We start from the raw sequence: 23,668 nt of genomic DNA on the forward strand, positions 1-23,668 counted from the left end.
CTGTTACTTTAGTTAATTTGTAGACTTCTTCTAGAAAAAAATGACACCTCCATAGTTGAGCAGTAGATAGGTGGTTATTGTATTCTGTGAAGTACTTTTACACTTTTCCTTGTTTTTGAATTCTACACTTTTTTTAAACTTTTTTATTATTACTGTTTTTTTGGCGGCACCACAAGGCATTCGGGATCTTAGTTCCTCAGCCAGGGACTGATCCTGCGCCCTTACAGTGGCAGTGCGGAGTCTTCACCACTGGAATGCCAGGGAAGTCCCTTGAATTCTACAGTTTGAAAACCTCATCCTTAATTTTCACTTTTCTTTCTCCAAATTTTCTTGTTCAAATATTGTTAAGGATACTGAGCTCAAATAATATTTGTTTTCAAAAATATGCTAGATTTAAAAATTTGCTATAAAAAAACTCCTTGTTTTGGTGAATTTTGATTTAATAGTGCATCCAAATTCATATTAGAGCTTGTTCATCGAGTGAAGAGACGAGCTGACCCTAATCCCTTGAAGAACACGTGTAAATTATTGGTGGTAGCAGATCATCGCTTTTACAAATACATGGGCAGAGGGGAAGAGAGTACAACTACCAACTACTTGGTGAGTATTTGAAATTGGAGGATGTGATGGGCAGAAACATTCCTTAGGCGGGCAAGTGCCATTTAAGAGAAGACTGCTGTAATTTGAAATGTCATGAAATGAGATCTGTTTCAGATGGTTTGTGATTTCCTAGAATATTTGAGGTCTATCACCTGAGGTTCTTAACGTTATTTAAACAATAATGCAGTTTGATTATTGTTAGTTGTTAGATGCTATTTTCAAATTTTTGAAAACCGTTTTACCTTCCAACTAGGCTTTTCTGCACATCAGAATTTTCATGCATATTATGTTTAAGGAAAGTTCATAACATAGACCTCTGTCTTTATAGACCTGAACTCTGTGAAAACATCACTGTTGTGATGACAGTGGTCCCCTTGGTGGGACATATGGATGTATACTCCAGAGTGGGGGGAAAAGTATCTGTATGAACTTGTGTGTGTTCTTTTTGCTTATATATGTCTATCAGAGGGATTGGTCACTTAGTTTGTATCATGTAAAATATCTAATCGTTAGACGGTAACTGGGTGAAATAAATGGAACTGTGGTGTTGTAACTGTAACACAGAGATTTGAAGGCAAGATTACAGAACCACTGATGCTGGATTTTTCAGCATTTACTATTGTCATTTTAAAAGTCAAGGGAATCATATTTCATTGACATTTTTTATCAGTCTGACCTCATTCCTCGTGATCACTTGGCAGTGACTGAAATGACGTTGAGGGAGTTAAAGAGAATGTGGCTATTCATTCTGTAGTGCTAGAGCCCAGTGCAGCAAAGCCGTCTTTCTCCGCGCCTTGCTGGCCCCATACTGTGCGTTTTTTGTGCCCTTCTTTCCGTTGCCCTCCATGTCAAGTAATTTTATTACGAGGGTAGTAGGAGTAGTGTGTGAAGTCACTATAGGTCTTGTTCCTAAGTAAGAAACTCTTTCTTTTTAAAATTAATTTGTTTATTGGCTGTGCTGGGTCTTGGTTGCTGTGCGGGCTTTTCTGTAGTTGCAGCGAGTTACTCTCCTGTTGGGATGCTTGGGCTTCTCATTGCTGTGGCTTCTCTTGTTGGGGAGCATAGATTCAACAGTTGGGTGCTCAGGTGTAGGGCTCAGCTGCTCCACAGCATGTGGGATCTTCCTGGATCAGAGACTGAACCTGTGCCTCCTGCATTGGCAGGCAGATTCTTTACCACCAAGCTACCAGGGAAGCCTAGGTATTCTTTCTTGAGAGGCTTCTTTTCTTAGTGTGGGTTTTGTATTAGGGGCTCTTAGTTTACTTCTTTGTTCATTATACCAGGAATATGAATATAATGAAAGGTCTTGTCTTAGAAATTGCATTTCTCTTTTTCTTTTGGCTGCTCTAGGTCTTTGTTGCTGAGTGTGGACTTTCTCTAGTTGCGACTTGCAGGCTCTAGAGCATGCGGGCTTCAATAATTGTGGCACACAGGCTTAGTTACTGGGCAGCATGTGGGATCTTCCAAGACCAGGGATTGAACCCGTGTCCCTTGCATTGGCAGGCAGGGTCCTAACCACTGGACCACATGGAATTCCCAGAAATTGAATTTCTTGGTCTTAGAGTTACCATAAGCAAAGAACAATTTCTTAGACCTGTAACATGCTTCTCAGTTGCCAGAACAAACTTCATTTACCCAGTTTGAACAGTAAAGTCTTCTCTTAAGGAAAAGATAGGTAATGCATATTTTGTTCCTACTGTAGTTTGGATCATACTTGGCTATTATACTGTCCCTCCTCCCTCAGTGATCTCTACTCTACCTCTCCCCCTACCCCCATCAGAGGATGGGAGAGAGGAGACGTGGTGAGACCTCACTCCTGTTTCTGCCTTGTGCTTGGGTGCTGAACTTTGCCTAGGGAGGGTCTGGGATAGGGGTGGTGGTGTGTGCCACTGCTCCTTACTACTTTCTGAAGGATTTTTTTTTTTTTTTAAGTATGTGGCAAGAGATAGAGTGAACAGAGTACTTCTTTGGGCTGTTTTAGGTAAACTGACTATTAATTTTGATTTCCATAGTTGAGTGGCAGTTTTTAAAAAAAACCCATTACTTGATATTTCCATTCTTTATGCAGTTGATTACCTGAAATTGGGGGTTAATTGTGCAACTGCTTTATTCTGGTAACATTTTAAGTTTGAAGCTAGGAATAATTTCTTTGATAGAACTGTCAACGTTAAGAGTAACATCCTAATGTCAGTTTTTTTACTTGGTGAAACTTTTACAGTGGTATTTAAATTGATTTTTTTTTTAATCCCTGAAGAACTTATATTAGACCACAAAGAATGGTAAAATATACATAATGTCTTTCTCTTACTCTCTTTTTATACACACAGATAGAGCTAATTGACAGAGTTGATGACATCTATCGAAACACTTCATGGGACAATGCAGGTTTTAAAGGTTATGGAATACAGATAGAACAGGTATTTATCAATGGATGTTTGTTATAATGTTCAACTAAGTTGCGTGGTATAAATATTTGTCACTTGTATTAACAGCCCAGAAACTTATCTTCTACTTTAATCATGAATTAATATTCTGATATGTCAGTGATTTTTATCTGATAAACTTAAGTGTTTTGATACTATTTATAGATTATGAAAGACTCTGTTCTTAGGCTTCTTTTAGGCAGGAAGCCTTCTTATGCTACTAAGATCTTTCCTTTTTTCTGAATTCATGGCCTTTTTTCTTCTGTGTTGCTTTACTTTTGATTATGCTTAATGTCTTTAGTTAGAATTCTAACACATTGTTGAAGCCTTAGAAAATTCATTCAACAATGCTATGTGTATGTTTTCAAGGCATTTATACATATAGAACCATTAGATCTCTTTTCCTAAGAATCTTCTGAGTTCCTATCTGTTAATGATGTCCATCACTGATGTATTAATGTCATCCTAATTATATCACGTAATAAAAATTGTTCCAAATTGATACGACTTGTTATTAACAAGTATTCTGAAATTGGTTATTACTTTGGACAGATATTTTGACATGTAAATTAAGGAAATTATCTCTTTTATCAGGTTGTTTGTACTAAAGTAGCCATATTACAGGTTCTGTAGTGTAGAATATAGAGAACAAAAAGAAAAAAGCTTTTGAAGTCATGTATCATACTTTTAATAAATGTTACACTTTTATAGTACTTGTATAAAACTAAGAATTATTTTTCCCTTTTCCATTTTCTTTTACTCTTTTGCATTTCCTTTTTAAAGTTTTTATTTGAATAGGTAATATATACACATGGTACAAAAGCCAGTGAAAAGTAAGTCTCCTCAGCCACCTGTTGTCAAACCAGTTCCTTTCCCCAGAGACATCCATGTCACTAGTTTCATCCACATCTCCCCAGAGATATTTTATGCATGTATAGCATGTGTTTGTCTGTGTCTGGTACGTTGTACTCTTTTGCACCTTGCTTTTTCATTTCATGAATATGTTGATGATTATCCCATTATGATACAATAAAGGAGTCTCACTTGAAAATAGCTGCAGCATATTTGAATTTTAGCAGACCAATAAATAAAGCTGCTTTCTGCTTTAGGAATTTGGAACCCATTTGAAAAAAACTAGATCTGGTAGGAGATAAAATACCAGCTTCTTTGCTGATGATAGGTGGTTGGAGAATGTGGTTTAGACGTGCAGTCACAGTGGTCTCCCACCTGGTTCATCCCAGAATGGATCTTGATCACCCAGTACTAGAGCTTCAGAGCCCACCCCAGTGAGTTCACCACTTGGAGGGCGGGGGCAGACTGCAGTATCCCCTCTGCAGGCAGGCAGATATGGAAGAGATGCCAGAAACAGTGAGCTGAGCATGACTTTGTTCCTTTCTGCATTAGCCTTTGGAGAGAAACCAACATCCCCTTTTTTTTTTTTTAAAGTAGGATTAATATGAATTTGTGCTATATGTATAAGGAAAAACTCCTTTTTTTTTTTTTTTTGCTCATATGTCTGTGGTGTGCAGAGCTGTACATCTCATTCTTATCTCTGAATCACTGGAATAAATGATTTTAGGCTCATGGAACCTAGGTTTTAATTTTTTCCAACTAAATAAAGAAGAAATAAAAAGGAGCACACTTATAATTTGTAAATCATTCTTTGACATATTTTTCATACCATATTGCTTCTCAGTTTGTTTTTAATCATTGGATGTTAGAATTGAAGAATTTTATGGAATTTTGACTCAAACTTTTTTTTTTTTTTTTAAGAATGGTCAATGGTCTTTTTTAGTTGAAACAATGCAGTATTATTTTAATCTTGTGAACTTTTCTGAAGTGTTCTAAGTGTTTTATCTTTTTAAGTATAGATTCGCATTCTCAAGTCTCCACAAGTGGTAAAACCTGGTGAAAGGCACTTCAATATGGCAAAAAGTTACCCAAATGAAGAAAAAGATGCTTGGGATGTGAAGATGTTGCTAGAGGTAGGTCATGAAACCCTGAGTATGATACTGTTTAACACCATTCTGTGATTTCTAAAAATATGGGTCATGTCTGTGTTAATGAGGGGATGTCTTAGAGGTGGTGAGCACCAGGGTCAGCACACCCCAGCTGATCCAGTGGTGACCTCTTCCCCTGTTGCTGGGCAGAAAGCAAGGTGGAAAGAACTGAAAGCGAAAATTGCTAGAAAGCAGTGCTGCTTAATGGTAAAATTTCTGCGAATCTAGTGAAGTAATGGGGCTTTAGGAGATAAATGGATATCCACCTTATTCTGAATAAATTTCTTATACATGATTTTGTTAGTTCAGGTCTCTTTGAAGCTTATTAGTAGATCTCTGAGGTCAGTAATTACCAAATGGTATAAAAATGTATTAGATGGTAGAGGTGTAATGTGGAGATCTGAAAGTACTCTAGGAAATTTTAAATTTCTGTGTTTTTATTCTGGTAACTAAGGATAACATAAATACTGTATGCCATATGGATTCTTGTCCTGACAAGATACAATTTATCATTTTTGTCCCCGGGTCTCTGTCTATGGGCTTCCCTAGTAGCTCAGATGGTAAAGCATCTGCCTGCAATGCAGGAGACACAAGTTCGATCCCTGGGTTGGGAAGATTCCCCTGGAGAAGGAGATGGCAACCCATTCCAGTATTCTTGCCTGGAGAATTTCATGGACAGAGGAGCCTGGCAGGCTACATACAGTCCATGGGGTTGCAGAGTTGGACACGACTGAGTGACTAACACACACGCTGTCTATACCTTTGCTTTGTTGTAAAATGGCCTTCTGTGAAGTGATAGCATTTATCTTCTGTGTTGTTAATGTGTTAGCTTCCCATGGCTGCTGTAACAGATTACTGCAAATTTAGCGGCTTAAAACAGCACTTTGTTTATCTGATGGTTTCTAGGCTTAGTCCATGCACAGTGTGGCTCATCTGGATTCTCTGGTTAGAGTCTCACAAGACTGAAGTGAAGTCAGGTTTTCAAAGCTTGAGGGGAATTAAGGCTGTTATTAGTTTGAGATCCATAGAGTGCTGTATCTGTGTAATATTACTTAGCCATGAAAAAGAATGAAATTTTGCTATCTGCAACAACAGGGATGGATGTATAGGGTCTTATGATAAGTAAATAAGTTAGAGAAGGATACTGTGTGATACCATTTATATATGCAATCCATAAATACAGCAAACTAGTGAATGTGGCGACAAAGAAATACTCACAGATATAGAGAACAAATCAGTGGTTACCAGTGGGGAGAGGGAAAGGGCAATATAGGCGTAGGCGATGAAGAGGTGCAAACTGTTACGTATAAAATAAGCTACAAGGATATACTGTACAACACGGGAATATAGCCAGTATTTTATAACAACTATACTTTGGCTTTAAAAAAATGTAAAAAAAGGCAGTTGTACAGTATAGTAGTATTCTGGAATATTTAGTTGAAACCTGTCTTGGTCTGATGTAATTGTTAATCTAATTAAGAACACTTTGTTTTTTTAAAAGCAATTTAGTTTTGATATTGCTGAAGAAGCATCTAAAGTCTGCCTAGCACATCTTTTCACGTACCAAGATTTTGATATGGGAACCCTTGGCTTAGCTTATGTTGGTTCTCCCAGAGCGAACAGTCACGGAGGTGTTTGTCCAAAGGGTAAGTTTTCCATTTGTTGTATGAAATATGTGGGAATAGCAAGGTGATTGGATTATGATATAATTATGTCATTATAATTATTGAACAAGCCATTTGTTTTTTTTTTTCCTGTAGCTTATTACAGTCCAATTGGAAAGAAAAATATCTATTTGAATAGTGGTTTGACCAGCACAAAAAATTATGGTAAAACCATCCTTACAAAGGTATGTTCTTCAAGTTTTAAAAGAGTAGATTTTGAGTTTATTGTAGTGGGACCTCAGCAGTTAAAATTTATGTAGATATCTTTTTAAAAAGTAATGCATACTGTTCTTTGTCTCTGCCTAAACAGATATATATTTTTAGTGACAAATATGAAAAGTATAAAGAAGAAATATTGTCAGCTGTCAAACTTCTTTTGAGACCAGTTGGTATTAATTGTTTTTCCTAAAGACATCCTTTCTGGAGCCCTTCATCTGCAGCTCCCGATAAAGGACTGCTATCCAGAACATATAAGGAGTATACTGAAAACTCAAAAAAACAAACAACCCAATTTTAAAATAGGCCAAAGATCTTAATAGATACTTCACCAAAGGAGATATACAGATGGCAACTAAGCATAATGAAAAGATGCTCAGTACTGTATGTTATTAGGCAGTTGCAAATCAAAACAAGGAAAGCCCGTTATAAAACTAATAGAATTGCTAATATCCAAAGTAGTGATAATACCAAATGCTAGTGAGGATGTGGAACAACATAAATTCTCATACATTGCTGGTGGGAATGCAAAATGGTATTAATACAATCGCTTAGGAAGACAGTGTGGCAGTGTCTCAGAAAAATAAACATACTCTGGTGTTACATTGGACTCGGCACCCTTAGTATGTAGTCAAAGGAGTCCTCACAGAAACCTGCCGGTGGATGTTTATAACGGCTTTATTAGGATTGCCAAGACTTGGAAGCAACCAAGATGTCTTTCTGTAGGTGAATGGATAAACAAACTGGTACATCCAGATAATGGAATACTATTAAGCACTTTAAAAAAGAGCTATCAAGTTATGAACACATGGAGGAACCATAAATGTATATTATATATATTTTTTGGAGGCCAGGGATGCTGCTAAACCGCCTATAATATACAAGACAGCACCACCACCCGCTACAAGCACACAAAATAATTGTCTGGCCCAAAGAGTCAATATATTATTAAGTAGAAGAAGCCAAGGAGAAGGCAATGGGAACCCACTCCAGTACTCTTGCCTGGAAAATCCCATGGGCGGAGGAGCCTGGTGGGCTGCAGTCCATGGGGTCGCTAAGAGTCGGACACGACTGAGTGACTTCACTTTCACTTTTCACTTTCATGCATTGGAGAAGGAAATGGCAACCCACTCCAGTGTTCTTGCCTGGAGAATCCCAGGGACGGGGGAGCCTGGTGGGCTGCCGTCTATGGGGTCTCACAGAGTCAGACACGACTGAAGCGACTTAGCAGCAGCAGCAGCAGCAGGAGACAATCTGTTTGATTCCATCTATATGACATTCTGTAAAAGGCAAAGCCATGGGGGCAATAAAATGATGAGTGGTTGCCAAGAGTGGAGGGAGGGATGAGTAGGTGGAGTACAGAGGGTTTTCTTTCGGGTGTTGAAACTGTTCTGTATACTTTAGTGATGGATATAAAACATTATGTGGGGACTTCTCTGACAGTCCAGTGGTTAAGATTCTGCCTTCCAATGCAGGGGGCACAGGTTTGATCCCTTGTCAGGAAGCTAAGATCCCACATGCCCCATGGCCACAACACCAAAACATAAAACAAGTAATACTGTAAAAAATTCAATAAAAACTTTAAAAATAGTCCACATCAAAAATAATTTTTTTAAAAAAGAAAAGACGTTATATGTTTGCCAAAACCAATAGAAAGTGCAATACAAAGAGCAAACCTAATATAAATTACGGACTTTGGTGAATTAAAAAAAAAAGTGAAATGGGATGAAAGAAGAAAATATGATAAGCAGTTCTTAAAATGTTAGTCTGTTTTTTTGAAGTGGATTAGAGAATCCAGTAATGAATTTTTCCAAAGGATAGTATGGAATTACTTCCCCATATTGAACCTTTGGAATTTGAATATTTTTTGCTAAAAATGCAAAGTTTTCTTTACTACCATTTTAATATTAACACATGGAAATCTTCAACACATTGGTTTCAGAATTGGGACTCTTCGTTTTAAAAAAATATACAGTGTCTTGTAAAAATATGTATAGATTATTTTCATGTCCATGGAGTGATTTCCCCCCTCCCATCTCAGGGGGAAAAAAAAAATCAGTAATTTGTTATCTCATGCAGTTAAATATGGGAAATTTTTTAGCTTTACTGGCTAAATTTACCGTTCTATTCAGATAGAAATCCTCTGGTGATCTGATAGGTTCAGTACAACCAACCCTTCAACTGGATTCTGAACAAAATTCTGAACCTCTAGGGCTAGGTCACTGTCATTGGACAGGAATTCAGTCACTGGGATAAGGAACATTGTTTTGCTCTTCTTTAGTTGTCTAGTTTTAACCTTCCCACCACACTTAGATCTAATGGGAGTGTGACTGAGATGAGAGGTGGGAGGGCGGGGGGCTTGGGTGATTGGTTATTAGCTCTTTGGTTTATCAGTGCCAGGCAGTTTTGGAATGGCCAGTGTTTGGTTCCGCATTGAGTGTTCCAGTCTATCTTTTAATTTATGTTTTGTTTAAATTCATCCATGTAATACTACTTAACAGTATTCAATACAATCTTAAATATTCCATTTAATTTCTATAACTGATAGAAGAAGTCATAGTCCAGCTGTTGCCCTGTTGTTGATCTGAATCTGACTGATCAGGTCCCATTTAAGAGAGAGGAACCCAGCTGGCCACAGCAGGTGATGGTTAGGTGTTAGGAAGTAACATTTTCCCTGTGTGATCCTTCAGGAAGCTGACCTCGTTACAACTCACGAATTGGGGCACAACTTTGGAGCAGAGCACGACCCAGATGGTCTGGCGGAATGTGCCCCAAATGAGGACCAGGGAGGGAAGTATGTCATGTACCCCATAGCTGTGAGCGGCGACCACGAGAACAATAAGGTACGTGTCTTCTGGCGCTTTTGTTTTTAATGTGATTAGGGAAGAAGAGATGATGCTGAATGATAAGAGAGCCCAGAAAAGCTTTCCATTTGTGCTTCAGTCCATGGGGTCACAAAGAGTCGGACATGACTGAGTGACTGAACAGCAGCAGCTAGGGATGGAATTGCACGTTACCAAGTACCGTGAAACGTGGTCCATCTAAATCTGCTCATTTGGACTGTGCGTTGTCAAGATTAATCATGTGTTGCTTTGAGCTGTATGGAAAGTTAATTATTTAATGCCTTGCACTGGAATCCTAGTTTGCAGGGTCTGGTGGGCTTAGACTTTCACTTAAATTTTTCTTTCATTTATAAGCCTATCATTCATATTAGCTCTACATTGCTTCATAATTTGCTTTTTTAATAAACTTTTGCAACAAAATATGTAATTTGCCAGATATAAGTGTCCTGTGGGTAAGGCACTTGCCTTTCTGGTTTACAGCTCTGTCTCCAATGCTCATTCAGGGTACCAGGTATGCAGTAAATAATATTTGCTTTGTCAAATAAGTAGAGAGATCATATTCTGTTGAAGGTGTCTGGAATACTCGACACTCGTTGACTTGGGACATGGGAAACAGCTTCAGAGACTTCCTGAGAGTGGCTGTGACTCACTCGTAGAGTCTGAACTGAAAGTCTTCATAGACGTCTGTCTGGTCCTTTTTCCGTTTTGCAAGAGAATGGAAAGTGGGGCTGAAAATTCCAAGCTTCTAACCATGGCTTGGTCTTTCTGGTGACCATTGCCCACTCAGGAGCCCACTCAGAGTCTGCTCATTACAACAAAAGACACTCCTATTACCTAGGAAATTATGGAGGTTTCAGGAGCTCTGTGCCAGGAACTGTGGCCAGAGACGAATGTATGTTTTATACTGTCTTATGAGGGTCTTGTGCTCTCTGCTCCTCAGGGGTCTTATGGCGCTTGTTTGGGTGGCAGATGAAGCCATTGTAGTCATTTGCAGACTGTGGAGGCCCTACCTCTAAAAGTACTCAGGCTGAGTTTTACCCAAATCTTGTTCTGCTTTTCTTGATATTTTCAAATTGTTTGGGAACTGGACTCTATTTTAGAGCATCAGGAAAAATGCCCAAATGTGGGTCATTTCTATGGTTTTGCATATCAAGTGGACAAGCTAGGGGTCAGCTGTAGCAACTCAAACTTAAGATCTTGGGAACCCATGAAGACGTTTAGGTAATAATTTGGAATTTAATTTAATAGACTACATATATACATACACACACACATATATATGAAGTATCACACCTCTTACTAAACTCAGCTGTTAAAACACTTTAAACATGGATGACTGATGTAAATTCAGAGAATCAGAGCAGACGTGTTCTGCAGGCCTGGATCATTGTATCTAGGAAGACGGGTCTGCCCGGTCAGTGTCCCCGCAGTGGGGCCACTCTGAGTGGGGCCACTCTTGGCTACTGAGTCACTGAGCTTAGTCTGGTGACTCTGCTCATGCCTGACTGGTGGAGGTGTTTGGTCTCCGCATTTGTGTGGCTTACTTTCCTGTGAAGAATTTTAGGCTTCACCAAATTCACATAACGTTTCTAGCCTCCTGCAGAGGAAGGTGCCAGCAAATGGCATTTAAAGGCAACAGTGAACCTGATAAGCCTTCAAGCTGGTTCTGGTTGTGGCTTTTGCGTTAAAGTTTGTCCCTGGAGAATAAGCGCTTAACTGAATTTTTATGTTATCTTGGGTCCTGTGTGGCCTTTTTTCTCTTAAGATGTTTTCAAACTGCAGTAAACAGTCCATCTATAAGACCATTGAAAGCAAGTCCCAGGAGTGTTTCCAGGAACGCAGCAACAAAGTGTGCGGGAACTCCAGGGTGGACGAGGGCGAGGAGTGCGACCCCGGCATCATGTACCTCAACAACGACACTTGCTGCAACAGCGACTGCACGCTGAGGCCGGGTGTGCAGTGCAGGTGAGGGCTGCGTGCGGCAGGCGTGCGGGCGCCTAATGAGGGATCCCCAGAACCGTGGGCTGAAAACGCAGGGCCTTGAGAGTCATTAGAGGGCCTGTGAAAGTGTGTGTCTACCCCTGTGCAGCAAAGAAAATGTTTTCTGGAAAGCAGTTTGACATTCCATGACAAATCCTTGGTCTTGCATCCTCTCTGCTGTAGTGATGCCGTGGTACAGAGAATCCTAAGGAAGCAGAGATGTACAAAGATGACTCAGCAAGGAGGTTTATGGCCACATTCTTTCATAACAGTTCTGGGACATAAACTCATTACTTGTATCTGTGCTGTAGAATAGCCTTAAAGAATGCTGTTGAATCACAGAAACCAAATATGGAGGAAGGTTTAGTTACAAATCTCTAACTTACTACAGGTTACAAGTTATAAGTCTTATGTTCCATTTTTAATGCCCTGTGCCTGGCTGAGAAGTAGAGGGGCAGCTTTAATTTATGCAGACTGAACTGCATACAGTGCGTATTAACACTGCAAGTACTGACCAGGCTGCCTAGTTTCTTAACTACTGATTGCCTTGTGGGGTTGGTTTTTGTTTTTGTTTTTGTTTTTTTGCTCTAATTTTTGGCTGGGTCATGTGGCATGAGGGATCTTAGCTCCCTGACCAAGGACTGACAACTGATGCACCCTGCATTGGGAGGTCACTGGAGCACCAGGGAAGTCCCTTTTAAAAAAAAGTCACTTAAAAAAAAAATCTATTAAGTGAATGAAAACCAAGGACACCAAGGTGTTTTAAAGATGAGTCACTGTGGACCACTCTGCTGCCCGTGTCTGCATCAGGAAGGGCCGAGGGACCATGTCTGGGGGTGCCAGCACCTGGGAGTCTGTGCAGGAGTGGGTGGCCTCAGGAGGCTCTGCCCTGCCCTCTCGGGGCCTGTGGCATGACCGTAGTCTGCGTTGTGATGCTGGCCATTGACCTGGACTGTGTGCTCTTCCTCTGCAGTGACAGGAACAGTCCTTGCTGTAAAAACTGTCAGTTCGAGACGGCCCAGAAGAAGTGCCAAGAGGCCATTAACGCTACTTGCAAAGGCGTGTCTTATTGTACAGGTATGTCCTCCTGGTGGATCTCTTAGAATAATTTGTTCAGATGGGCATGCCTGCGTTTGAAAGCAGAGTTGGGTTTCATTCAGATGACTCGAACCTTTTACCTCACAGACAGAGTTGAGTTGATCACAGCACGCTTCACATTGGTCACTGCAGGACCTTCGATCATTCACTTCCATTCTCCTTTCCTTCATAGGCATCAGCTTTAGTGTCTTTGATATTTGCCTGGATAGGTGTATGTCCTTGAGATAGTGTTATTTTTTGTTGCTGTTTTTGTTGAGTTGCTAAGTTGTTTGTCCAACTCTTTGTGATCCCATGGACTATAGCCCACCAGGCTCCTCTGACCATGGGATAGCCCAGGCAGGGATGCTGGAGTGGGTTGCCATTTCCTCCTCCGGGGATCTTCCCGACCCAGGGGTTGAACCTGCATCTCTGCATCTTCTGCATTGGCAGGCAGAGTCTTTACCACTGAGCCACCTGAGAAGCCTGTTGTTTTCTGTACATTAAAAAAAAAATATTTATTTGGCTGCACTGGGTCTTAGTTGCAGCATGTGGGCTCTAGGTTCCTGACCAGGGATCAAATTGGCCCCCTGCAGTGGCACACAGACTCTTAGCTACTCGACTACCGGGGAACTCTCTACATGTGTGTTTTTAATGTGCTAAAATGATACTCTACATTAGATCTTTTTTGAAAACTCAATGCCATGTCTTTACAATTGTGTTTTCCATTGCTTTGTATTTCTGTGTGTGTCTAGTTCATTGTTTTGGGTCCTTGCTGGGTTTCCAGTGATTTACTGTGATACACTGTGTGTGCTTATCTGCTCACCAAGCAGTAGCTGCTAGGATTTCTCTCCTAATGCTGCCTGTAGGACTACACTGGGCATCCTCACATATCTTTGGGAGCCATGAGGGCTTCCTGGGTGCATAGGGAAGCATGGAATTGCCTAGTCGTGGAGGGTAGCACTCCAGTGGTCTCTGGAACAGCAGTATGGGTTAGTCAGTGCCACCGTGGGGCGTCCAGGTTCCTGTATTCTGGTGTCCTTGTCAACACACTGTATTATGTAGCTCTTTTTTGCCAGTCTGAGTGTAAGGTGATTTCTTCTCCTTATTTACATTTTCCATGAACATCTGTATATTTGTTAGCTATTTAGATTTCTTCTGCACATAATTAGTTCATTTATTTGGTCCATTTATAAAAATTGGGTTTAATTTTTGCTGTTATTGCTTTGGAGGAGTTCTTTCATGATAATCTATCTGGTTTAAATACTGCATATGCCTTCCTCCTGTCTGTCGTCCTTTTGGAACAAAAACCTCTCATTAAATGTGTCATTTTGTTTCTGTGTGTGTATTTTTTGAGTTGTGGATCATTATAAAGATATTTTCCACAGTTGGTTATGTTAGCTTCATAATTTTATCTTTCATCTTTAGGACTTTAATCTATCTGAAGCTAGTTTTAAGATTATCTGTATTGATTGTCAATATTCCCTGTAGTTCTGTCAGTTATTCCTTTCAAAAATCTCCAAGCTGTATTATCAGGTACACGTTCTCCACATCTTCTTGGTCTTGCTATTCCTTCATCACTATATAATGCTCCTTTCTGACCCTTGAGATTTAATTTTTTTTTAATTTTTGAAATTTTTATTGGACTACAGTTGATTTACAGTGTTGTGTTAGTTCCAGGCACACAGCAGAGTGAAACAGTTATGCATATCCTCTTTTAAATTGTTTAATATTCAGTTTGCTACCTGTGTGGTCACGGTGTCCTTATTTGTCTGGTGTATCTATCCCGTCTTATATTTTTTAATTTATGTATCCTTTGGTTGCTTGGCTTGATTTTTGTAACAGGTTTATTGAGAGATAATAAGCATATCATACCACCTGTCCACTTGAAGTGTCAGTTCAGTGGTTTCTAGTATATTCATGTTTGTGCATCCACCTACCAGTCAGTTTTCATTGCCTCAGAAAGAAACCCAGACCCTTTAGCTATCGTTTCGAATCTCCTCATTCTCCCAGCTCCAGACAACCACTACTCTACTTTCTATGTTGATGGATTTGCCTGATCTGGATGTTTCATGTAAATGGAATCATACAATATGTGTGCTGCTTTCAGAATGTTTTCAGGATTTATCCATGTTGTAGCATGAATCAGTCCTGCATTTATTTTTATTGCTGAATAATATTCCATTGTATGGATATATCACATTTTCTTATTCATCAATTGATGGATTTTGGATTGTTGCTGCTTTTGGCTGCTGTGAGTAATGCTACTATGCAGATTTGTGTGTAAGTTTTTGTGTAGACTTAGCTTTTTATTTCTCTTGTGTCTGTGTGTGTGTGTCCAGTTGTAGAATTGCTGGGTCCTGTGGCACATCTGTTTAATCCTTTGAAGAACTACCAGGTATTTTTCCAAAGTGACTGCACCATTTTACATTCCCACCAGCATGTGTGAAGGTTCCAATTTCTACAAATCCCCACCAGTGCTTGTTATTATTTGTCTTATTTTTTTGGCCACTCTGCACAGCATGCAAGTTCTTAGTTTCCCGACCAGGGATCAAACCCGTGCCCCCTGCAGTAGAAAGCACGGTCTTGACCATTGGGCTGCCAGGGAATTCCCCCATGTTTCTGATCACAGACATCCTAGTGGATGTGAAGTTTTATCTCACTTCGATTCTTCCTTCAGCTTTTAAATGTGCATTTTATGTTACTCATGATTCAAACATTCTGCCATCTGTCAATATCACATTAGTTTGTCACATATCAGGAGCCTGGATATCTCAGTCAACCTTTAAAAAACACTTTCTGGCTGTGCTCAGTGTTAGTCTTTACTGTAATAACCAAACAGTTTCAGGAAGGTGCTTTCTTTTTAAATACGTGTAAAACAGTTTCAGAAAAGATTTCCTTATCAAAGAGACTTTTGTTCCCATGGTATTTATATGAAGTAGCAGCAGCATCACCTGGGCTCCTGTTAGAAATGCTCCGGCCCCTCCCTGGGCCTCCTGCACCAGCCACTCTGTGGACAGAGCCCAGTGCTCTGTCACAGCATCCCCTGGGGGACCCTGGTGCCTGCTCCACGCAGAGGACTGTGCTGAATAGGTGATGCTGTGTTCTTAATTATTTTCCTGTGCATCTTCATGCTCTGATTTTAATCTTTTAAGAGCAGATGTTCAACAAAAGCTTTTTTTTTTTGGATCTGCTGAGAGCAGCATGAAGCAGCATAAATGTGGTGACAGTTCAGAGTATAAACCTGCACTGAACTTGCTGTCCTTTTTCCAGAGCTTGCTTTCAGTGGGGGTGAGTTGTCTGTAAGACAGTCTTGTTGACACTCTGAATGCCCAGCACACGTGACACATTTTTATAAAATCAGAGGCAAAGGTTAACAGCCTAAGTGTGTCATCTGTGTTAGGTAGTTAATGAAAGTCTGCTTCTGTGGGGAAAAGGGCAGAGTCCTTTAAGTTCACAGACCTTTAAGTCTGAATTCTTTTGATTCACTTGGGGGCTTTCCCTGGTGGCTCAGCTGGTAAAGAATCTGCCTGCAATGTGGGAGACCTGGGTTCGATCCCTGGGTTGGGAAGATCCCCTGGAGAAGGGAAGAAAGGCTACCGACTCCAGTACTCTGGCCTGGAGAATTCCATAGACTGTATAGCCCATGGGGTCGCAAAGAGTTGGACACGACTGAATGACTTTAACTTTCATTTCTCACTTGAAAGGCCAGGCCTATGGTGTCTTCATACAGTCGTTTTTGTCTTCTCTTTTAGTGTGGACTTTTAACTGCTTGTGTTTCTCATTTTCCAGAATGAGTCACTTGTTTCACCTATTCTCCTGAATTTAACATTTTTGGGTGGCTTTTCTTTGTCCTTAAGAATCATTGATTCTTTCAAGACATATCTGTGGTTTACCTACAGTGTGACAGGACTGGACATACATTGATTCATTAATAGATTTGGTTTTTGATCTCATAGAGCTTACCAGTCTGGTGGTCAGAAACAGAAAAGAACCACAGATAATCAGATAGATGCACACTGGAAGAGGTGCTGTGGGGGGATAGGCAGCGTGCAGTGATGGGGCCTCACAGATAATCAGATGGATGCACATTGCAAGAGGTGCTGTGGGGGGATAGGCAGCGTGCAGTGATGGGGCCTCACAGATAATCAGATGGATGCACACTGCAAGAGGTGCTGTAGGCGGGGAGAGGCATGCAGTGATGGGGCCTGGTGGGGTGAGGGGCCTCCAGTGGAGGTGTGGTTCTCAGGTCATCTGGGGGAGGAGATACTTGAGAGAAAATGTAAAGGGTGAGGAAGGCCAGCCTGGCCTCCTGAAAGAGGGAGACAAGAATCCTCTGGGGGCTGAGCAGCGTGCGTTAAGGTTCTGAGGTGAGAGGAATGGAAGAAGGTGAAGAAGGGTGGGCGTGTGGGCCGGGGAGGGCTCTGGGCAGGAGGCCCGCTGGGGGAGGGTGCAGTCAAGTCAGGGCTCACAGGCGTCTTTTGTTAGTGGCAGCAGTAGGATCTGTTTTACATACACATTCTTTCATAAGCACGTTTTGTTTCACTATGAAGAGGTAAAAAAGCAGGATACCTGGAACGAGTAGGTCCTGATGGAGGCAAGGCCGCAGGGCTGAGCGGACACTGGGCAGCGTAGTGCTCGGCACGGTGCTCCCCAGCTCCCGATGGAGCAGGTCCGGGTGACTCACGGTGACCGTGTGCCCCGCACTGCAGGTAACAGCAGCGAGTGCCCACCTCCCGGAAACGCAGCCGATGACACCGTGTGCCTGGATCTCGGCAAGTGTAAGGACGGCAAGTGCGTGCCCTTCTGCGAACGCGAGCAGAGGCTGGAGTCCTGTGCGTGTAATGGTGAGTGCGTGTCCAAGGCAGGAGGGGCGGAGGTGGCCCTTGCCTGCCAGCCCGACCCCGCCCTTGGGGGCCCAGCAGGGTCAGGGCAGCAGAGGGCCGTGTGTATGTGAGGCTCTGCTCCGTTTCAGAAACCGACAACTCGTGCAAGGTGTGCTGCAGGGACCCCTCGGGCCGCTGCGTGCCTTACGTCAACGCCGAACAGAAGAACTTGTTTTTGAGGAAGGGCAAGCCCTGTACAGTAGGCTTCTGTGATACGAATGTGAGTATTTACGTACAGTGTTTATTCATGTGAAGTTTTTGTTTGTAAATGCTTGGCTTTGCAAATGGAAGGAAATCAGAACACAGACGGTGCCACGTCTGACCACTGTCCTCATGTGAGAGTCCAGGCAGGTTCCGTGGGTGTTCCAGGAGACCGCACAGGCCCTGGGGGCTTCATGCTAAAGCTGGCTGCTTGCAGGCAGTGAGTCCCACTTACATACTCTTGCCTGGAAAATCCCATGGACAGAGGAGCCTGGTAGGCTATAGTGCATGGGGTTGCAAAGAGTTGGACACGACTTCACTTCCCACTTACTTGGTTTTCTAGGCTAATTGTAAAACTCATGCTGCAGAACTGTGGGCTCTGACCTTGAAATGGGTACAGAGTAGGTAGGAATGATGTGTCGGCGGCCTTCGTCAGATCCTCGTGCCCCTCACAGAAACACGACTATGCCGGCACACTCACAGAAGAGGGTTGCTAGGGGCTTGGGAGGCTTCTGCAGGCTGTCCGGTTGTGTGTGTGTGTGTGTGTGTGTGTGTCTTGTGACTCTAAATTCACTTACAAAAATGGACTTTAGGTCCCCATTTCAGTGTGTCACAGGTGGGTCTCTTGGGCTGTTTGGTTTCAGTGGATCCCTTTTCACGTTAGTTATGTGTTTTAACATGAAGGAAGCCACGTTCCTTCTAAATGCATGGCCCTTGAAATAACACCTGACGTTTTTTGTTTTCAGGGCAAATGTGAAAAGCGAGTGCAGGATGTCATCGAGCGTTTCTGGGAGTTCATTGACAAGCTGAGCATCAATACTTTCGGTACGTGGTTTCCCTGGGTGGGAGGCTGCTTAGAACTGAGCTGACTTCCCTGACAACGTTAGAAAGTGTGGTTTCAGACTGATATGCCCGAATCCTGCAATGGGCTTCCCTGGTGGCTTAGTGAGTAAAGAATCCTCCTGCGATGCAGGAGACCCAGGTTCGATCCCTGGGTTGGGAAGATCCCCTGGAGAAGGAAATGGCAACCCACTCCAGTATTCTTGCCTGGAGCATCCCATGGATAGGGCAGTCTGGTGGGCTACAGTCCCTGGGTTCACAAAGAGTCAGACGCAACTGAGCGATTAACAGTCTTTCAATAGAGGATGGAAGTAGTCACCACTTATGTTCTGAAATGACTTTGTTGGCTAAAAAAGAAAATGGCCTTACAGGTCTGCACCTGTATAGCATGGACACACAGATTTTCAGACAAGGGAAGAGAAAGTACAGACTGCTTTACTGGAAATGAACTCTTGACAGCATAAGCGTGCATCAGATGGTAGACTGCAAGCTGTAGACTGCCAGACTCCTGCATGGTGTGAGAATCATTCATGTACAAGTGGGCCTCAGATTTTCCAGAAGTGAGGATGCACGCTGTGTCCTCTAGGGTGCATACTTGAGTTTCATCCCAGAAACCACCACAGTGCCCAGACAGCAGCAGCGCTGTCTTGGCGAGCATCGTTCCTAGTAGGAGCCTCCTCCAGCAGGAGCCCCTTGCGGCGTCCCTCTGGGGACCGGTGGGCCGCCCTGTGATGTGACGTGTCCTCCACAAGTGCGTTGGGCCTTTCTGGGGAGAGTGCCCGTGAGTGGGTAGGTGCTCGGGTCTCGCGTGGGTGGCATGGTTCCTGCCTGTCAATGCCAGCCACGTCGCGGTACCCCGCCGGCAGTCTGTGCCCCGACACCTGATGATACTCTAAGAAGGCTGCTTTTCGACTTCTGAGTCCTTGCTCATGACATTCATTGTTTGGAACTGTTCACAGGGAAGTTTCTAGCAGACAACATCGTCGGTTCCGTCCTGGTTTTCTCCTTGATATTCTGGATTCCTTTCAGCATTCTGGTCCATTGTGTGGTGAGTCACCAGTTTTTAAGTAATTGAAACATTTTGTTAAACTTGAGCACCTCCAACCATAGGGCTGTTTTGAAAAGATAAAATTTATTCTCAGAAAACTCTGACCTGTTTCTAATGACATTTTTGGTGTTACCCCCAGGAAAGTGTATCTTGTTAAAAGACTAAATTCTAAAAAATGGTATTTTTTGTGTGTGGCTGTTTTGTTCTCGTGTGTAATTTCTGAGGAATTTCATTCTTTCTAAGCACCAGAGACTGTTTAGCTGGACTTGTCTAGGACTTCTGAGTGAAGCTGCGGCATGAGCATTTTCAGGCTGTTGTCACAGCGCAGATGGCAGCCAGCAGCCGTCCAGAGACGCTGCCCCGTCTTGTCCAGGGTCCCGGCAGCACCGTTTGGGGTGTTCGAATCCTTCCCTGTGAGGACACCGAGCAGTCATTTTGATTGTTCAAGACGAGTAACAGCTAACAAGCTTGGTTGCACTCTGAGAAGCTCCAGTACTTTATACGTTTTCTTATAAATCCAATCTCCTTGCTTCTGTGGGAAAGTGAAGATCTGTCTGCTGTGCAGAGACGAGGCACTCAGACCCAGGCTTTCAGGCCTTTGCTCTGAAAGCCCTGACAGGGTGCCTCCCGTGAGCACATGGGAGGGTGCGGTGTAGGGAACTCTCGGGTCTCCGTGGCCCTGGCCGCCTTCCCTCGCGCGCTGTCTCGTGACGGTTCTTCCTCCGGTTGATGAGCCTGGTGGGCCTGAGGAAACCTCTGCTCAAGCCCTGCTCTGTTAAAAGAGCTGAAGCTCTGACACACAGCAACACTGCCATCCACTATGGAGGCCTGACCTTTGATTTCTGAGTAGAGCTGCCGACAGGAGGGCGGGTGGTGGCTGGTTTCCAAGCACAGAAGACGGTCAGGGCAGTCAGGCCGGGGCTCGGCCTCCTGCCTCGCTTGTGGTCACCTGTCACTAGTCAGCCCCAGACAGGGAGCAGGGTGGAGGGGGGACTGTGTGTCCAGCCTTTCAGAGTATGACTTGAGGGCCAGTTCGGGACTTGAGGCCTAGGTCCTCTCAGAGTTTGGGCCACAGAAACTCAGGACACGCTGAGAAGAGTACTGAGGCTGGGGGGTCTGGGGCACTTTGAGGTCAGTGCCAAGTGAGGCCACAGGCAGTGCCCCTCCACCTCCTAGGGCTGCCCTTAGGGTCAGCCTTGTCTCTGAGTGCTGAGCCTGCATGGAGGTGCCCTGGTTGTTCCTGCCCAGGGTGTGGAGCAAGTCTCTCAGAAAAACAGCACTTAAACCTTGCCTCTTTCTGCAGTTAATGCCAAAAAACATACTTCTTCAAGTGTAAGAGAAACACTTGTGGCAGAACCCCTCAACCTTGAGTAGAACTCACATTCTCATCTGCTGGACCTGCTCCCTCTTCCTACAGCTCAAGTTCTAAGCTAGCTCTTCACTAGTTACTATTAGGAGGGGCTTAGGAGGACGGAGCCTCTACTGAGCAGGTTGTAAGAATGACCCCGCTCTTCTTGTCTTTCTAGGATAAGAAACTGGATAAGCAGTTTGAGTCTCTGTCTCTGTTCCACCCCAGTGTAAGTATCTCACAAAAAAGGATTTTCGGTTGTGTTTGGAGGCCTGCTGAGCAGACACCTTCACTGGCCTCCCCCAGCTGCGCCTTCTTCGGCTGGAGGGCCGTCTTCTGGCAGGCAGGATGTGAAAGGGAACCTCTTGACGGTGATCTTTTAGTCAGTCACTTGGATGGAGACTGACACTACAGAGGAGCCCCACTCTGCCCTCCCTGCTGCCCTGAGTAGTTGGCTGTTCGGCGCTGACTTCATTTTCACGTTTGGAGAGCTTTTCCTGTCTTAGGATCTTGACAAGGGTTCTTCTGACTCTCTTGGGTCTTCACATACGGGTTGTCAGGACACTTGGAAGCTGTTTAATTGCTTCTGAGGGTGCTTTCCTCAGGTGGGTGGGGATCAGGGTGCTGATGGGTGCGGCCGTCTGGTGGGGCTCACCCCCTGCTCCATGTCTCTCCAGAACGTCGAGATGCTGAGCAGCATGGACTCGGCCTCGGTGCGCATCATCAAGCCCTTTCCTGCGCCCCAGACCCCTGGTCGCCTGCAGACCACCCCCGTGATGCCCCCCGCGCCCTCTGCGCCCCTGGCCCCGAAGCTGGACCACCAGCGGATGGACACCATCCAGGAGGACCCGAGCACGGACTCACATGCCGATGAGGATGGCTTTGAGAAGGATCCCTTCCCAAATAGCAGTGCAGCTGCTAAGTCATTCGAGGACCTTACAGACCATCCAGTCACCAGAAGTGAAAAGGCCTCGTCCTTCAAGCTGCAGCGTCAGAACCGCGTGGACAGCAAGGAGACCGAGTGCTAGTCCCCAGCCGCATACCGGGCTGACTTCCTGGACAGAGTATTTTTTAGGGATTTGACCCCAAATCACTGCATATTTTTGGTGAAGATTTGGGAGAAATAAGGAAGTGACTTCACAGCAGATGCTGGTCATGTGTTTGGACTTCCTTTGCATACATAATACTGGTGTGGTCAGGCCCTTTTCCTTTGAAGAGGTAAGGTGAATCTGGCTTATTTTGAGGCTTTCAGGTTTCAGTTTTTTTGATCTTTAAAGTATCCTTCAACCTGTGGTGCAAAAGCAGAAACTATGGCTGGATTAGGTTATGAATATTTACGTTTTTGTAAATTAACTTTTTACATTGAGAACAGCACTGATTAGGGAGATGATCAGATTCTTTTTTAAATACACTGTAATGACCTAGTGAACATAGGCATGTAGTGGTTTTGTGTGAGGGTAACCAGACACAGATTTACTTTTTGCCTTCAAGACAAAGGGAGATAAAAGCAACAAGTTATACATTATCTCCAAAATGTGGGTTCTGTTTCTAGGTGGTTCTAGGTAATACCTAGAACTTGTAACAGAAGAAGGGAATTACACTAAGAAATAGGTTAATGTTTCTTAATTCTAAATTGTTAGAATTTCTAATTTCTAGAATTAAAACAATGAATCCCAGGGATGGGGGAGCCTGGTGGGCTGCCATCTATGGGGTCGCACAGAGTCGGACACGACTGAAGTGACTTAGCAGCAGCTTATAGTGAAGGTTACAAATTATAGCCAAATGAATCTACAAAATCCTGCCAACGGTTTTTGGAGCCTCGTGAGCTGGGCAGTTTTTCTGTGTTTTGTAAGTATCTTCACGTGTCAGCACTCTTACCATGCTCTTAAAACATTTGCCATTTAGAAAACCTGAACTACTTCAGAATAAGGGTATGGTCGCCTCTGCTCAAACACTAGTGGCCAAGAGGCTGTGTGAGATGGTTCTTGCCAAAGGAACAGGGTGTGATGTGCTGGCCTGGGGCTTTCTCCCCACACAACTGACTTCTAAGAACCCTTGGTATTCACCTGTGTTCATTCTTGATCTAGTGCTTCAGTAACGTCTGTGTTTACTATGTGAAGGATAAAAACCATCAGGTTGAATTCTGATCTGCTTTAAAAGCTTTTTTCCCCTGCTAAGTTCTGAATTGTGCTCACCAGCCAACACATTTTAACTGAGATAACTTAAGCTTTGAGGGCAATCATCCAAACCTGTGACAAATCATCTTTTTTTCTAAGGACATTTGTTACGCAGATACCTGTTACACTAATACTTGAACCTGTACCTTATGGTATTTGCTGTCTCTAGTCATGATATTCTCACATTGTAGTTACACTTCTGCAGTTGGATAGAAGGTGAGTGGGGTGTGTGGGTGTACGTATGAGTGAATGTAAGAAAACCATTTTTTATAAAATTGTGACTTTTTAAGAAACAAAACTGTCTTTACCTTTTTTTTACACTTATTAACAAGCTGCTCTGGGCATATTTTGTAGTTGGGGCACAGATG

At 43.1% G+C, this 23,668-nt stretch overlaps 1 protein-coding gene across 3 annotated transcripts in view; it reads left to right on the top strand.

Moving 5' to 3' along the window:
• The window catches only part of ADAM17 (ADAM metallopeptidase domain 17), a 44,370-nt gene extending 20,772 nt beyond the window's left edge, over positions 1-23,598 (top strand). The window contains exons 6-19 of one of the 3 annotated variants that reach the window (XM_019970721.2): positions 467-600; positions 2,928-3,017; positions 4,895-5,008; positions 6,525-6,669; positions 6,784-6,872; positions 9,594-9,746; positions 11,512-11,711; positions 12,700-12,803; positions 17,513-17,647; positions 17,776-17,906; positions 18,634-18,712; positions 19,687-19,775; positions 21,302-21,352; positions 21,801-23,598. In XM_019970721.2, the coding sequence (XP_019826280.1) occupies positions 467-600; positions 2,928-3,017; positions 4,895-5,008; positions 6,525-6,669; positions 6,784-6,872; positions 9,594-9,746; positions 11,512-11,711; positions 12,700-12,803; positions 17,513-17,647; positions 17,776-17,906; positions 18,634-18,712; positions 19,687-19,775; positions 21,302-21,352; positions 21,801-22,151 (1,865 nt within the window). In that variant the 3' untranslated portion in view covers positions 22,152-23,598. Of the gene's footprint in view, positions 1-446; positions 601-2,927; positions 3,018-4,889; positions 5,009-6,524; positions 6,670-6,783; positions 6,873-9,593; positions 9,747-11,511; positions 11,712-12,699; positions 12,804-17,512; positions 17,648-17,775; positions 17,907-18,633; positions 18,713-19,686; positions 19,776-21,301; positions 21,353-21,800 lie in introns of those variants that run through there. The other 2 variants (XM_070799150.1, XM_070799151.1) reach the window with 2 other exon arrangements.
• The last annotated feature ends 70 nt before the right edge of the window (positions 23,599-23,668 follow it).

This window comes from Bos indicus, chromosome 11 (genome assembly GCF_029378745.1).
Source record: "Bos indicus isolate NIAB-ARS_2022 breed Sahiwal x Tharparkar chromosome 11, NIAB-ARS_B.indTharparkar_mat_pri_1.0, whole genome shotgun sequence".
Lineage (NCBI taxonomy): Eukaryota > Metazoa > Chordata > Mammalia > Artiodactyla > Bovidae > Bos > Bos indicus.